The sequence below is a fragment of the Filicampus tigris genome, chromosome 12 (assembly GCF_054856515.1).
Source record: "Filicampus tigris isolate MCC_2025a chromosome 12, RoL_Ftig_1.0, whole genome shotgun sequence".
NCBI lineage: Eukaryota > Metazoa > Chordata > Actinopteri > Syngnathiformes > Syngnathidae > Filicampus > Filicampus tigris.
This window is the reverse complement of record NC_141228.1, coordinates 7,877,002-7,894,098: the sequence shown is the minus strand read 5'-3', so window position 1 is coordinate 7,894,098 and position 17,097 is coordinate 7,877,002. Positions and strand designations below refer to the sequence as shown.

Below are 17,097 nucleotides of genomic sequence, written 5' to 3'. Positions count from 1 at the left end.
AAGTGGAAGATCACAAGTCCAAGCTCAAAGACATCGACGTTTTCACTGATCAGCAGAACCACCCTGCTTTCAAAGCAAAGTGGCAAATAAAAGATCAGTTGCGCTCGTCATCGCTGCTCCGCCGTTCAAAGGCCTTTGCCAGATTCTCTTATCTGGCCCGACACAAGCGCAAGGCTGGACAAACGTGTCCCATTATTAAATCAGCTTGTGAATGCATCAGATGAATGAGAGCAAGGTTGTCTTGCAATGAGTAAATGTTACCACAAAAGCAGTTATTTGCACCCTGAGATAAATCTCAAACTACACCTGTGAAATAAAATAAACAGGCGCCTGAAATGTTTTCATTTGTTAGGGCTGCAAGAGCACTTTGCATGGATTTCTTCACCAAACATGATCCTTTAATCAATATCAGAGACCCAACTGCCTGTCTGTTTTTTTTCCCGGTTAATACAATAGTTTCAGTGTTGTTTTTTGTGAACAACTTTAATCTCATACTCTTTTTGATAACCAAAACTGAACAATAAAAACACTCCAACTCAAAAAATTGCTTTTCATTGTCAGCCACTTGGCGTGAGGCAAAGCGACAAAGCCTGCAAGTCTGCTGCCTCAGCAGCTTTGCGTGTGAATGTTGCATTGTTGTCAAAACAAAACAGGATGGGTTTGTGAACGACAGCAACACTGATCTAAAACCAATTCCTTTTTTTTGGGTTCCTTAGAAAAACACTGTATTTCCTTCAATGTTTGAATACAGACACACAATTATAATTCTTTTTACAGGTTTGGTGGCACTACAAGGCAACGCAGAGTTTTCAAGCTAATGTTTCACCACCCCTTTATTTCTTCAATTCAATGATGAATCCGTTAAATGATTGGTAAATAGACAAAACATTCATACAGCAGAATTAGCTCAGATGTCATCATCCACTTTAATCTCAGGGAAAATGAGACTTTAAAATCACACAGCAAACTAAGGGCCACAGTCTGGTGGAGGAGATAAGGGATGCTCAATTCAGCCACTCAAGCACAAGGTGATATTAAAGAGTGAACAACAAAAGCTGATGACTGAACTTAGAAACAATTTGATGGCTGAATTGGAACATTCTTTTGGAAATAAGAATCACACATAATATTAACATTTGTTCTCACCTTTCCACTGAATGAAGAGATGATTATCATCTGATGTTTCACTTTAATACGTTAGTGTGGAAGCATGTAAAATCCAACTTCTTTCTCTCTAAGTGTGTTAAAACCATACCATGAGAAAGTCATTTCACATTAGTCTTACACATAGTGGCTAGCTGAATTCTGCTCGTCTAGGCACCTTTCACACTGCCCATCAAAGTCGGCGATTTCTTCTCTTTTATGCCAAAAGGGGGATTGAATTTTCAGACTTCCAATTTCATATAGAGCAGGGGTGGGCAATTCCTGTCCTGTCCTGCATGTTTTCTATGTCACCCTGGTGCGATCCACCTGATTCAAATGATCAGGGTCGTTATCCAGCAGACCTTGCTGCTTATTTGATCATTTGAATCAGTTGTGTTCCAGCAGGGAGAGATGGAAAACAGGCAGGATACCGGCCCTCCAGGGCAGCAATTGCCCACCCCTGATATAGAGGATAGCGGTAAGTCGGGGCCAGAGCGTGACACCCAAGACTCATGCTTGAAAGCAATTGTCACTGTTCAACAAGCATTTTATACGTCGCACCAAACGCGGCCAGTGGCGTCGCTACGCATCTAATTATTTGTACGCAGGAAGCTCTATCAATTGTTGGGAATGTTACGCTTAGGTGTGTTGTGAATGGAAGGCACAGGCGAATAAATGCCGGCTCTACCTTTCGTATCGAACATGTCCGTTTTATGGAGAGGCAGCGAGAAAAAGGGGTAAAGTATGAGGACGACCAACACTCAATTTTGGATGAATGAAGATGATCTTGTAATAAAAGTGTCCATGGTGCATAAGACAGCTTCCAATGGGAGTTGAGCGCTTATGGAGAAAGGGGCATGGCCATTGCCTTCACTTGGAGTTGTACGCAGCAAACTTTTGATTGAGGGGGTTCTCGGGAGACTTCATCCACTCCTTCTTCAGTAGCTGCTTCAGCTGAGACAATCTCATGTTGGGGTTTTCCATCTTCAAGCGAGGCATGTTGACCTCCTCATATGACGTAAAAGCGGCTTTCATCCGGCGCTCCGGGTGGCGTTCCAGGTCCTCAGGCGCAATGCTGAAACAGGAGTGTTGGCAACATGAAACATGCCGCGAGTCTTCAAGCCCATATCTCACTGAGCGGCGGAGGTTTGCCAGTATTTACGCACAGCCCGAATTTTGTTTTTTCGTCAAGGTTCGTTCAAAGTTGCAAAGACGTTCGCCAGACACCCACAGACAGTTTTAACGCCCGCACAGTTTTTCTTGTTGCAAGGAAAATTTGAACATGCTCAAAATGTGATGGTGACAAGAAAAACAGTTTGTGACCATTAAAACTGGTTGCGAATGTCTGCCGAACGTCTTGCAACCTTGAATGAACCCTGACGAAAAAACAACATTCGCTACCTTCGCTAACACTAGCAAGCTTTCACCACTCAGTGAGATAGATATTGGCTAAGCAAGGTTACAAACATACAGATAATCCAGCCAAACTTGTCCCCGATTTGCCATTTTTGATCAAAATCAGAAAAAGTCTGATTATTGGATGTCTCCAAAAATAAATCCTGACAAATTAACCTTGGGGTGTGGATTGTGTTAATAGCAGAGGTGGGGACGTGAGTACATTTTTCCGGTTCGTCATTGGACTGGGCCACCCGTCCGTCATCCTGAATCCGCCATTATTTCAAGCCGACCAGATCTGTCATCGTGAGTCTGTCATTGTTACTTTAACCGCGCTTCCGTCCTCACAAAATTACAGTTCTTCACCGCTATCTTCGGACCATCAGCCAGTCTTTCATCGTCTGTCCATCATCGTTATTTTAACGATGCCTCTGTCATCGCTAAATTGCAGTGCTTGTTTTTTATTTATTTTGAATGATGAATATAAATTATTTTAAAAATATATTACTGTTCGTCACCACTATTTTCAGACCGTCAGATCTTCTTTGGCGGCGCAATGGCAAAAAACAATCTGCGTCGAGAACTTACTTACGTCACACGCATATGTAGAGGTAGTCTCAGTACCACCCCACATAATCGCAGTTTGGTTGTGTTAAGAACACAAACAAGCGTTCATCTGCTTTAACTGACCGAACACATCCACAGTGTTATGAACCAGAAAAAGCAAGTAAAGTATGAAAGCACCCAACAAGGATGCTGCCATATTGATTATTGATAACTGTGTTTATCAAAAGAATAGTTACCTAAGCACAGCAATGGCATCTTCTACTGTTCTAGCTTCCACTGTTCCTTCCTCCTGAATTATTCTGTTTATGTTTTCTTCCAGTGGAATCTCCAGATGGCTCTTGTCTGTGGATTAAACATAGGATTGGTCATTTCCAGATGTTAGGTTATGGAAGATTAGCTAGTGTGCTGGAAAAGATGTATTGTCTTTAGGTGAACTTGCACATCGGACTCGAGTTTACCTTTTGGCTTAAGCTGCTGAGGCTGTGGGACATTCTGAATAGCCTCCTCTATCTGGGCTCGGGTCACCTTTCCACTACTTCCACCCTCCTTCTGGGCTTTGCCTTTAATCCTGGCATTCTCCTCATCCAGGAGGCGCTGGGATTCCTTTTTCCTCTCCAATAGTTCAATCCTCTTCTTCTCCTTATCGTCCTGCAAAGGCGAAAAAAATAATTTTATACTCGCACATCATCTGTTTTTTGCAGAACAGTTGAAAACCATGAAGTGTTGACAGGACCTTTTACACATCAGATTAGTGCCAACCTTTCTCTGCTCTTTTTTCAGCACATGTTTGTCAGTTTCCTGCCACAGGGCATCATCCTCTTCCTGCTTCTTCCGCGCATCCGCCACTGCCTTGGCCTCAGCCTTGCGGGCTCTGGCTGTGGCCGCCTTGGAGTTCTCACCCTGGAACTTCTTCGGCATCCCAGCAGCCGCCGTTCAGCTGACATGAAAATAGACCACGCTATTATCAAAAATGTCTTAAAAAACACATTGTAAATTAAGATATTATATCGTACATTTGTTTATGTATTTCCTCATGTAGAAGCATTCCCTAATGCTTCTACATATTTCGAAGCCGTTCAACGTTACATGTTAAAATGCGAAAATGGGAATAGTCAGAGCATTGTGACAAACCAATAACGGACATTTTTCGTCAAAATATAACCCAGGAAACAGACGGATAGACCGTTATTATATGCTTTCGTTTTCTTACAAATTGGGTCAGCATTTCTTTTTGTCACTGCTGATATAGAGTAACTGTTAGTGCTAGCGGGTGTTAACTTACTAAACATGTCAAGCTTGTTTATTAACTTGTCATTCTCGTTTCGTGTTCACGACAACAAAGAAAATGTAAGAATATTTAGAGTATCATACCAGTATCCGACGAAATTCACGTCCTAACTAGTCCACAGATATCTTGTTTTCGTAGAGGCATCTGCCATATCCCGTCGACGCACTCTGATGACGTGATTTTATCCAAAGGTGTCTACTGTTTTTAACGTCAGAGAAACTTGTCACGAAATATCTGGTTTATTGTGGTCTCTAATGCGAATGAATCAAATTTTAGAAATGAAACTGTTAAAATATAACACAAAATATTTTCTGGAATGCAAATACAATCGCAAAACATAATACTTAAACGAAAGAACGACTTTAATTTTCAGTGCAGCTAATCAGAAAGGTTTAGTCATATTTTGACAACCGTAGGCAAAACCAAATGATGTGTTGTGTTCTGTAGAAGAGGAGTGCTGCAGCAATCTCGCAAAGGACAGATATGAGTGAGGGGTGTCATATCTCAACTGCAACATGCAGCAACAAGCTATCCTCCACCCTCAAGTGTATTTCATGACAATAATGCAAGTACCATAACTTGGCAACAAACACGGAAAATCTGCTTCAAACAAAATCACGTCATAAAGGCTGGTGTGTCGATGTTGCATGAAGATCGCACACAGTAAGTTAAACATTTCAGACCTAATTTCCAGAGAACCAGCGAGTCAAGGTATGGATATATCTTATGTGGATAAAATATTATTAAAAACAATTCATGGACGGATATAGCTCATATATACAATAGCAACCCACCAAAAGGTTCTAATGCATTATGGCCACGTAATTTCGGAGTTTTGAATCAAGTCCATTTTTAATCATACATTTTCTGACCTGTTAGGAAAAGTCAATTGGAAAGTTTACTGCTGCTACAGTATATATTGCTATGAGATGCCACGACATTAGATTTGCAGTCCATGATCATTCAAGTCAACTTGTATGCTTCAGAGCTCCCCAAATGTGGATAGGCGGAATAGAAAATGGATTATAGTAGCACATTTGGTTTGTTTTTGTTAAATAAGGGTGTAAATAACAGCATCAATTTGGAGTTACGGTGGATGGAACGTACAGAGGACCAAACAATTTATTAACATAATTAACAAACATTAAGCGTTATTGTACATTGATGCTCCGTGCCCCCACAATGAACTCTTAATGTTACAAGTCAATACAATAACAATAATACTAATAAGAATAATCTAGGAAGAATATGAGATATTAGAAAATAGAAAATATATGACAGAGCACATCTGTATTTGAATAAAAATGGGCATGTGTTTGTAATTCAGAAGTCATTGTCACTCTCATCAAAAAGGGGGGGTCTCATGCGTCCTCTGAAGGTGCCAGTTGCCTTGGCCACATGGTCCTCCAAACTATCATCATCTAATTCTTTGCTCTCATCCTCGCCTCCTTCCTCGTCATCATCTTCATCCACCTCTATCTCACTGTCTTCTGACTAAAATATAGAAAAGACAGAAAAGACATGACAAAAGCTCCACATGGTATTCATTGTTGTTTGTATCTTGACAGGAAACACTAAATCACGAAACTAAGCAATATTAATGCTAAAGGTTCTTGCTAATATCCTGGAACTAGACGTGCAAATTAAACATTACACTCATTTAAAGGAAAATCTTACATGTTAACTCTATACCTATACAAACTGGATGAGCTACTGACAGAAAATATCAGGATGGGCGATGTAATCTTAAAACACATATAGCAAAGAATTAACTAGGCACTGGCCCTGCACAAACCTGTCCTTTCGGTTGTTTTGGCCTTCTGGAAATGGCTAATGCTGGCTTTAAATATAAATGTGAGTGCACAGAGATAGGTGAGATACAAAAAAAACAAAACACAATCCTTAATAGAAAAGATTGAAGAGGCTGTTCTTTAGAAAGAGATAGTAGCTGTATGTACTGTATACAATGTTTACAAGTCAAGCCAAATGTATTTATAGAGACCTTAATCACAGAAAAGTCTCAAAAGGGCTTCACATGCACACACTTGACAAATATTAACATCATACCTCATCACTGTCCCCACCCTGCATGTTCCCAATGAATCGTGTTCCTCTTCCTGGAAGAAAAAATAGGTGCACATTATAGGTAATAGGTCTGACTGTTGCAACTTGCATCTGGATTAATCAAATAACAAGCATTAGATATCGACCCACAGAATAGTGCGGGATGAATCAAAGCTCATCAAATAGTTGACATACTGAACAAATCGCTCATCTGTTTAGCAGCCATCAAACCATTTCGAGTGGGCCGTGGATTGGAGGGCCGAGACTCTTCCAAATCACTGTCCATGTCACCTTCATCCTCAAGAACGTCCATGTCGGAGTCCACATCTTTCACTGAAACAAATTTCATACAATGAACGCAACATGAGACACCAATACACAGTTTTACATCATTTCCAGTACTCACATGAGCTCCTCATTAGATCTCTGTCCTCCTCCTTCAGATTTTGCTGCATCATCCTTAGAGTGTTTTCAGCCTCCTGAGAGGGAAAAATGGACAAGATACACTGAGTGAAAAAGAAAGGTGAGGCACACAGACTTTTGTTTTTGTAATGCGGGAGGAAGCCGGAGTATCCGAGCAAACACGAGGTGTCTGTGGGGTCTTTTTCTGTTTGTGCAGCTTTCCCATCTTTAAAATCAGTCACAGTTTAAACAACCGGTAATATAAACTCAAATACACACCCAAAAGAAAGCTGGATTTAAGAAAAAAATACCTGAAATCCTACTTAAATTTAAGGTTAATCAATCAATTTCTGTGGTGCCATAATACAACCGTGATACCGCAACATTTTTGCTTACATTTATCATATCAGCAGAATAGAATCACCCACCTCAAACCGCTCTTGCTCCAGCTGATGGTAATCTTCGAGCTGAGATTCCAGGAAACAAAGGTTTTTGAACTTTGCCACGTAGCTTTCATACTGCTTCTGCAGGTCTTCTTCGATCTTTTCATATTCGTCCATGAACGCTGGTCTAACACAACATGAAGGAGAAATGCTTAAGAAAAACTTCTGTCCCCATGGGCACTTTTTTTAAACAAAGAATTTAGAAAATGTAAAAAAAATAAATAATAATAATAATAATCTGTGCCCTTTAATTTTCTCTCTTATAGCGATACTGTTACATGAAGCACACAGATAACAAAATGGCAACATAATTCATTATAAAACTCCACAATGAAAATAACACTTTAATTGGCAGGTTCATCAATGTACTGTATATTAACGTAATTGCTTGGTTCCTTTTTACGGGGTCATCTCTAATGTGTGTGAGCCCACTCTGAACGGACTTTGTGCCCACATTTGTGTCCAACACCAATGAAAAACCTTGGCACATGCATATTATGCTCTTTGGCAGAGGACTCCGCTGTCTGATGAATTTATGGCAACATTGTCAACTGACCGCACACTTTGCAGTGTCTGAAGTCTCTTCCGACTCCTCTCCAGGTCCTGTTTCTTCTTTTCTATCTTGGCATCCAGACTGGTCTCATCAGAAACAATGTTATTTAGCATTTCTTTGGTTTTCTCCACCATTTCCTTAAGAACAAACAGAATAAGTGTCAATTCATGAATCTAACAATATTTAAGGAAATGGCAGTAAAACAAAACTAATACTGACCAAGGCTTCCCTGATGGCTACTCTCAGGGACTTTTCAGTCACATCGATCTCCAGAGGTCTCGCAATGGCCGCTGTTCTCTTTTCCTAAACATAATAAGAATACACTCACATGCATATTCTTAAACATAATAATGACTCAAAATCATTCAATTACTATGTGTTTCCATTCACCCTAAGTTCCACTTCCTTGCCCAGTAAATCGTACAAAGATGCTCCTTTAGATGTGACCTCCGACGCAAGCTGCCGAGCTGCTTTGAGGTCAGAAATCTAATAGGAAGACACAGGGAGATGTACTATGTAACAATAACAACTCAATAGTACACACATCTGATGCAAATTTAAAGATAGGAGCATGTGGGTGGTGAGGGGCGGTGCAAAGGAAAATCAATTTACATTGAGTCTTTAACTTGAAAATTTTAATTCTTAGGCATTGTCAAAATGTTGACTTGAAAATAAACAATATACGGTAGATAAAAAAATATTAATAGAAAAAAAAAGAAAAGAAAGCTCAGCTCTTGTAACATTGACCACACAAAAAACTGAAGGTCTTTTGATCAAGTCTTTCAGGCGAGTTTTGACTAATTTGTTCAGACTCTTATTTTGAAAAAACATGCTTTTATTTTGGTGCAAGCAATGTAAAGCAGGAAGTGTTGGGACTCGTGTGATATATGAACAAAAAAGTTAGATGGTTGAGAAAAAAAAAGGAACAGCAATCACTGTGAATCCTGCAGTTTTCACTGTGCCAAACGTTGATGTCATGATATTAAAAACTACAAAGAACTACGGAGACATCTTGCATAATCTCTCCAGAGTTTAGCTCACTGTCTAGCACAGACTACACCCATGTCTCAGTGAGGACAGTGCACAGGTATTTAAACTTTATAAATCAGGAACAAATATACTTCCACTATAGCAGTTTTACTTTGTTTTCATCAATCAACTGAGTTTTAATCAGCCACTTGAGTTAACATGAAGCTATTGTGATTTTGTCAGCTGTGCCACAGGTCTGGTAAATTAATTATTAAATGTTCGCACGATGTAACCCCTGCAATGTGCACGTACCACTAAGGTACACGTACCCCTAGTTGGGAAACACTGACCCAAATCAAAGTATATATTGAATGAGGTCTTTCGAGAAAGACAGCATCACGTGGTCCCAGACCGTTGCATTTACATTGTGTGGGAATTTTTACATTCACTCATCAAAAAAATACTTATTCCCTATCATAAAATGACAACTAAATGCTTATAACATTATGAATTTTCTCTCTAATTTTCTATTGTTTTCCCATGGCCCTAATACTTAGTTATTTCTTTCTTTATTTTTTACCTTTTGTTAAAATACATTAGTCCAAAGTTATCTGATTTTTTCTGGAGCAGGACTCGTGTTTGACCTCATATATGTTAGTAATCATCTTACCCGTGAACCAATGTCAAACTTAAATTTGCTGCTCTCCTCCTCCACTTTGTCTTCCAGGCCCATCTGCTTGGTCTTCATTGCACTGTACAGCACTGATGTGATCTTTAACATCTCTTTCACTGCATAACCATCAGCCTGGTAGAGGCGCTTGGTGTTTAGCTTGATGTGTGCTTTGGTTGCCTGCAACAAGGTCAGACAGAAGTGAGCAGCATTGTATTATGTTATAACAACTTCTACTACAACTACATTGTTTTATGCTGGCACATTACCATGAACTGAGCCACAGCCTTTATGAAGAATACTCGGTTTGACTCTGTGTCCACATCTGGAGGAATATCCATCTGAGGTTCATATCTACATAATGGGTTAGGGGGCAAAATGGCAGAATGTTTCATGAAGGGAAAGTAATAAGGAAACCTGACTTCTTAATTGTTTGTAAACACTGTTGCCTCTAGTGCCAGCCGGCACATCAAGTGTGACCTTAAAACAACCAATCACTGCAAATCTTTTATTAGATAATGACTGGTTTAAAATACATATAGTGTGTCTTCATCTTATCACAACAACGAATCACTCCACACACCATTAGCAGTAGTAGTACAAATGATCAAAACAAAGTACATTATTTTTCATCTTATATTTCTAAAAGTGCTTTTTCATTTCTGTTTCAGTTCAAGATGCAATGACATTCTAAATAGAGTAAGTAAGATTCAATGTATGAATCAGTGGACAGATACTTGAGACAGACAGACAGAAAAAAAGATATACCTTTTAACGAGCCATATCATGATTTCTGCCACTAGATTGAAGTTCGGTGTTTTGAAATTCTCCAACGAAATCAAACGAGGATAGCCCAAAGCTCTCATCATTTCTGTGAAATCTGTCGATGTCGAACATTAACAAATGTGAGAACACATGCACGAGTGCAAAAATACCACATTTAAAATGTATTGGCTCAGGTGTGTGTATGTAGCAGATGGTGAGGATCAGCTTACTTCTCAAATCTCTGAAAGACATTGTGACTCGTGTTGTCCTCACTGGTTTGGAAAGAAAAAAAAGAAGAGTAAGTAACAATGAATTTCGATGCTAATTCAAGCTGTCTGTAGATGTAAAATAGAGCAAAAATGCCAAGCTGCTAGAACGCTTGTAAAGTGAACGTGATGAAATCGCTCGTTGCCGTTTTAACTCTCGACCCACGATAACTAGATTTATTCATTGAGACGGTTTTGAGACTGAATACATTTTTGTTTTTTAATGCACATTACCCCTTGAAATTTGAAGCGTTTGCGCCTGTAGGCATACGAAGAAGCTAACTGAACGCGTCGTCGCTGCATATAGCACAAACTAGAACATACTGTGTATCATTTAATTAACTACCATATCCTCGTTAAAAATTACTAAATAGATCATTTTTAGTGTTTCAGAGAGTCGCCTATGGTTACCTGTTGATGAGTTGGTCAGTCGCCCTCGGAGATGTTCTACTACACGGAAGAGACAATTCTGCTCGTCCAATCATAAATGACTATGCTGCAGTCACGTCCAATTGGAGACGAGGATGTTGAGCCAGGCGCTATAACTGTTTTTGCAGTACAAAACAGTAAACATAGTGTTTTTACGCATTTCATTGCACCATAGTTATTACAAGTTTAGTTTAGTGCATTTTGTTCACAAGTTTAAATTATCAGGTGTTATGTGTCATGCGTTTGTCAATATTGTACATCACAAGGATAAAAAAAATAAAAAAATACTTAACACACCCTACTTGTCTCGCTGCCTTTTTTAGGAGCCCGTACTGTTATGATGGAAGTAGTGATGGGAATGCTGGTCTTTTTAGAGAACCCGTTCTTATGGCTCGGCTCACTTAAAAGAGCTGGCTTTTTTTGAACGGCTCTTCAGATTTTTCTTTTTGCAAATGAAGTTATTATCAAATCTAATAAAGAATTATGCATATACTAATGTAAAAAACATGCACTATGCTTTATTTGTTTATTTTAATTATTTCCTCTACACAGAGCTACAAAAAAATACAAAAGTACAACAACCTGAACTACTTTCAAATGAAATTGAAAAAGTAATTGAAACAACACAAAATCAGAATCACTCCACAACACAAATAAAAATATGTAAAACAAAAAAGTAAAGGGAAAAAAACAGCACCCAGATAACTTGTGTATGATTACGATTAGTAATGAGAAACACCTTTTTTTCTGTCAAAAATGATCTGCCCTGTTTTGGAGAAGGTACTCTATCACAGGAGGGACTGACATCGCTACAATTGGCAGTCTCCATCCAGCACCAATCAGCAACAGTTGCATTAGACACCGACGCCTTCATTAATATATGATATATTTCCCTTGCAGACTCTATATTCTGCCTTTGTATTGGCAATAAAGTTTAGAAGTGTCCACTGTCCAGATATAACTTATTGTCCCGCTATCCCTTACTTCCTTAAAGATGAAATCAACCCCCAAATTTTATTTACAATATGTTCTATACAGAGCCACGAGTCGGCATTCTGATTAATATTGTGTTTGTGGAATATGAGTTAAGAAGTAAAATTCACCTGTTTTTGGCCACCTCAGGGGCCGGCCATTTTGCCACTTGCTGTCAACTAATAATAACATCACAGTTGCTTAGGGCTCAGGTAATGACCAATCACGGCTCACCTGTTTTCTGTAGCAGGATTTTACTGCTTAACTCATATTCCACAAACACAATATTAATCAGAATGCCGACTCGTGGCTCTTAATCAGAACACCGTGTTTCGACTAGTGGAGCTGCATAGAACAATGTTATAATGAAAAATGTTGGGTTGACTTCCTCTTTAAGCGCCTCTTTTGAGGATTACAGGTGCATGATTGTTACCCTGTTCAAAATAAAGATGATTTAATATGGTAAAAAAAAAAAAAAGTCGAGATGGAACACGTTTTTCCTGGTACGATTTGATGTAATCTGATGACACAGGACCCATTGATACCCTTTTAAATTGCATTTTAGATATTAAGTCATGGATGGCAGAGAATTTCCTATATATATATATATATATATATATATATATATATATACTTTTATTTTATTTTATATATATATATATATATATATATATATATATTTTTTTTTTTTTTTTGAGAGCGCCCAACATAGAGCCCAGTGTTTTCCCCGTGTTCCGTCCTTGATTCCACGAAAGTAGTTTCAAGTATCTTGTCGGCCACACGGAGGCGACACCGTCCTTTGTTTTACAGAACAAAGTGTTCTTTTCTAGCTGCATTGCTACAGCTCAGCACCATGGAGCAGAGCGGTGAACCTCCTCAAAACAGCCCTGCAACAGGAAATCAATCCCCTGCCCGTGGCCTCGACAGTAAGCGGCTGAAAGAATTGGAAAATGCGGCTTTGCAGACCACTTTAACATCACGAATGGATTCGGAGTTAAGGACGGACGCCGTGAGGCCGATCGACCATCTTCCTGCCGAGGAAGAGCAGCTGAACGGCTTGTGCTTGAGCCACCGTGCGGCCCACTCGCTGGTGGGCTCAGACGCCGATGCGGAAGAAACTATGTCGGCCAGAAATGGTGAGGCGGTTCGCGTCGAAGAGGAGAGGACCCTGACGGACCATTTGAACAAACGATTGCTGTCATCTTTCCTGGAGAAGCTAAACAAACGTGACCTGGCACTTCCCGGAGTGGAGCGTCTCGACTGCGCCGTAGCCGACGAGGACTCGAACAGGGCCGCAGAAGAGTGGTGACTCACCGGGACGCTCGTCCACGCGGAAATGGCTTTAGAGTCCACCAAGAACAAAGTGCTGCGTTTCAATGCGCACGCCTTCAAATTCAGCTACACCCAACCGTTGCATTCTTCTTAAAATACATGCTTGATTTTGACACTGACTGTGTGAATACTAAGTAAAAGCTTCAACGTTATGCTTACATTTTAAACAGGACAGTTGTAAATGCTCATTTGCTACACAATTCCCCCATTTGTTTCACATTTTATATATATATATATATATATATATATATATATATATATATATATATATATATATATAATGTGTAGGGTTTCAGCCATTGGGCAACATAGGTTTCAAAGAAGCTGTACATCCTCCCATCAACTAGTTAAATCTTAAACTTTTAGACCATTTGCGAAATAAAGCGTTGCAATATCACAGTGGACAGTTTGTTGAATATTGTTTCAGAATGAAAATTGCACTAGTTAAAGTGCAGCCACAATGCTTGACCACAAAGAATTTAAACTGCTGAATGAACTTTTTTATAAGTTAGGGATTACACCACTTTTGATTGACCGTATGCATTCTTTAGCAGAAATAGCTTTATGGTTCTGTCGGACATAAGGATAACCAGGCCTTTTAATCTGCCAGTGTCTCTACATTGGGTCACCAGAGGAGCTAAAAAGTTCTTGGAACAAGAAGTTGATTTAGATACTTACATTTCGTGAGGGAAACTACATAAATTATGCAGGGTATCATAAAATGAGTTCTGCAACAAGATAAATAAAGTATGTTCTTTGTGGATTGAAAAATAAATACACAGACTGTGAAAGTTTTACATTTCTTGTGTGGTTTTCATCACTTTTGCACAGCTCCATTAAAGGCACACTCTGTCTTTCAGTACATGATGTGCCCTAGAAAAAAAAGTTCAGAAGCTTGTGTAAAATAATTTTGAGGCCCCATGAAATACTGTATATGACTTCAATTCCACCAATTGAAAATATTTTCTCAGCCGCTACTGTCATCGGCCCCGAGAATCGTCATTATGTTTCTCCCTTGGTGCCACTGATACAATTATGTAATTATAAGTTTTTACATTAAAGTTGATTCTTCAGTTTCACTTAATGTGATTGAGCCAATGATTATCTCAGTCCCATTACACTCTGCTTTCATGTGTCGCACACAAATTATTCAATCTGCTTTAGATTCCGTATTCATATGTACAGTAAGGGTTATCTACACAAATTAAGACAGACTTTTTCCCTGCAGTCTTTTGTTTGAATAGTGCAAACAGTTGTGAGGTCCTGGGCTCAAGCTTCAGGCAGGGGCAAGAGAGGGCCTGGCCCCCCTCAAATAGATATTGTGCACCCCCAAACTACATCCACCAAAATATATTTCACATATTTTTATCTCATGCCTCTCTCCCGCTCCACTTGGATGCCTGATTTGAGACCACAGTGCTTTGAGGCACTTGTTAAGTGTGCCTGCATCTAACTGATTGGATTTGTCAGTTAGACATGGTAAAAGGTAAAAAGCACAATGCCCCCTCAAGATTCGTGGCTGCCCCCTCATACATGCCTATTTAAACCCGACCCTGGTTTCAGGTTTACCTCCACTTATGTGGAGTTTGTATGTTCTTCTCATGCTTGCTTAGATTTGTTTCTAGGTACTCTAGCTCAGTGATTCTCAACCAGTGTGCTGATAAGTGTGACGTAAGAGATCATTAGGTGTGCCACGGGAAATTATCCAATGTCAATTATTTTTACAAAATATATATTTTCTAATTTAAAAAAAACGGTTTTGTTCATTTGTGCCAACCATGTACAGGAACAGGCAAAAAAAATGTTCTTCCACTATATGACAGAAGGTACATCATGACCCTGTCCAGCCATTTTTTGCTAAGCGTTTTATATGTTGTGCCGTGAGATTTTTTCCGATGTTATATATCTGCCATGGCTCAATAAAGGTTGAGAAACACTGCTCTAGCTTGCTCCCACATTCCAAAAACATGCTTGTTTGGTTAATTGAAGACTCTACATAGGTGTGAATGTTATTGCTTGTCTATATGTTAGTGACCAAAAGTCCACTTTTTTGCACCTTGTCAGGGCGTCCGGATGTTTTTTTTTTTTTTTTTAATAAATTCCTGAAAATGCAATTGTTTTGCATGGGACCAATCAGCATGTGTTTAATTTGACTGACATTTTGCATGTCAAATGGCATGCGGAGGGCACCGTGATGCTACAGGCATGTGTGACATCGGGGACACTGACGGCGAGAACCCTGAAGAGAAGGGAAGAAGGAGCGGTGTATGTGGAGCAGGTGCGCTCAGCTCCAAGTGTAAGTGTCATAGAAAACTGTTCGGTGCTGAAATGGGATAGAATGAAACCACAGTTGAATTAGCAAGCAATACGACATCCCGTTCATTCGTCTGTGTTTTACCACTGTGCTTGAAGTCACTGGACCGAGATGTACGCTACGTTTACCAGTTGAACAAGCCAAATACAACTGCAGTCATTTCGCCCCTGACTACGGTTCAGATCTGAGGACAGTGATGATACACTAACAGTATGCAAAACGCGCACGCAAATGTTTCAATGTCAAATAAAGGTGCCGGTCGGAAACCTCAAAGCTGATAAATGAACACAGAAAAACACCAAAAAAGCATGAACATATTTTATCAAGAATGTGTTCTATGGAAGCCCACTAGTTGAAACAAGGAATTCTGTTAAATATTGGATTTGTGGAATAAGAGTTAATCCACCTATTTTTAGCCATCTCCGGGGGTGGCCATTTTGTCACTTCAGTCGACTGAAAATGACATCACAACTGCGCAGGGCTCAGGTAACGACCAATTACAGCTGACCTGATTTCTAAAGCTGAGCCGGAATTGGTCGTTACCTGAGGCCTGAGCAGTTTTGATGTCATTTGAATTCAGCCTTTAGTTTTCAGTCTTTATTATGCTACAGTACTATACTTGTGTACTCAGTAGCAAACATAATTTGCCTGCTCTCATGATAATTTCGTAGATTAGGTTTATTAATCAGGGAAGGAAATTTGAATTAAATTTTTTATACAGTATTTGAAATAAATATCCACACCATAACCAATATTTTCTATGATCAATTGCAGCCTACTTACTATTTTAAAACCGGTTCCAGTAAATTAATAAACTAACTCAACCACAGTATGGTATATTAGGTTAATCCAACACACTTTGTAACAGTTTTCGGGGTTAACTAATTGTATAACATCACACCCCTAGGAAATACGTTCATGTCAATATTTGGCCATGGGATGATATGCAATTTTGAGTTGGCTGAAAGCAGCAAACACAACTTTTCAACATCCCTGAAATACAGCAAGGAATAAGACAAAGTATGTGGTTGTCTTACTGTGGCCACAAGAAACTGGACACTGCCCAGCAGCTACATCACTCTTCCCAACTTCATCTTCAGATACTGTGATGGGCAGACAGGCCACACTTGGCTCAAAAATGGCTCAAGAACTTAAAACACATTGCTGATCATTCTTCACCTCTTATATTCATTTGATTTCATCATCACCCACATTCTTTCAGCATTTTGTCAGACAAATACTGGACCTTTTTTTTTTTTTTCAACAATATTTTTTATTGAACTTTTCAAAGTTCAAAACAAAATGCAACCAAGTGGCACAAGATATATCATGTTTACATTCAACTTAAACTGAAACAAAGAATATCTTTACAAAACTCTAAATGAAAGACTTGTATTCAGTTAACCTTTGACATACACAAAGTTATATCTCTATACTGGACACATTTCTGGACACATTTACACTAGTAATAGTCTCCCTTGAGGCACTTGATAGTTCAAATTTGGCAATTTTTATTGACAATTAT

The 17,097-nt window shown here is 39.2% G+C and overlaps 2 protein-coding genes and 1 long non-coding RNA gene across 5 annotated transcripts; 1 reads left to right on the top strand and 2 right to left on the bottom strand.

The window, feature by feature from the left end:
* Positions 1-902: 902 nt before the first annotated feature.
* On the bottom strand, positions 903-4,612 carry ccdc124 (coiled-coil domain containing 124). Its single transcript, XM_086047265.1, has 5 exons — positions 4,477-4,612; positions 3,865-4,042; positions 3,564-3,753; positions 3,342-3,447; positions 903-2,218 (listed from the first exon to the last, which is right to left on the bottom strand). Exons 2-5 carry the CDS (start codon positions 4,021-4,023, stop codon positions 2,014-2,016), a joined length of 660 nt encoding a protein of 219 aa, XP_085903391.1. The 5' UTR covers positions 4,024-4,042; positions 4,477-4,612; the 3' UTR covers positions 903-2,013.
* A 33-nt stretch (positions 4,613-4,645) lies between these two features.
* Positions 4,646-11,408, top strand: LOC147138252 (uncharacterized). Of its 2 annotated transcripts, XR_015088973.1 has the most exons (4): positions 4,646-5,104; positions 6,901-6,980; positions 9,552-9,695; positions 10,166-11,408. It is a non-coding gene; the product is annotated as an uncharacterized LOC147138252 (long non-coding RNA). The 2 variants fall into 2 exon arrangements; XR_015088972.1 differs by having other exon boundaries at positions 9,552-11,408.
* On the bottom strand, positions 5,491-13,328 carry LOC147138251 (clusterin-associated protein 1-like). 2 transcript variants are annotated; one of them, XM_086047262.1, is made up of 14 exons: positions 13,241-13,328; positions 10,937-11,070; positions 10,490-10,531; positions 10,263-10,374; positions 9,764-9,848; positions 9,495-9,674; positions 8,246-8,341; positions 8,075-8,158; positions 7,859-7,992; positions 7,288-7,429; positions 6,864-6,936; positions 6,653-6,790; positions 6,461-6,510; positions 5,491-5,887 (listed from the first exon to the last, which is right to left on the bottom strand). In XM_086047262.1, the coding sequence occupies exons 3-14, from the start codon at positions 10,509-10,511 to the stop codon at positions 5,717-5,719; spliced, it is 1,287 nt and encodes a 428-aa protein (XP_085903388.1). In that variant the 5' UTR covers positions 10,512-10,531; positions 10,937-11,070; positions 13,241-13,328; the 3' UTR covers positions 5,491-5,716. The 2 variants fall into 2 exon arrangements, with proteins under 2 accessions (XP_085903388.1, XP_085903389.1); XM_086047263.1 differs by lacking the exon at positions 13,241-13,328 and adding an exon at positions 11,252-12,485.
* Positions 13,329-17,097: the final 3,769 nt, after the last annotated feature.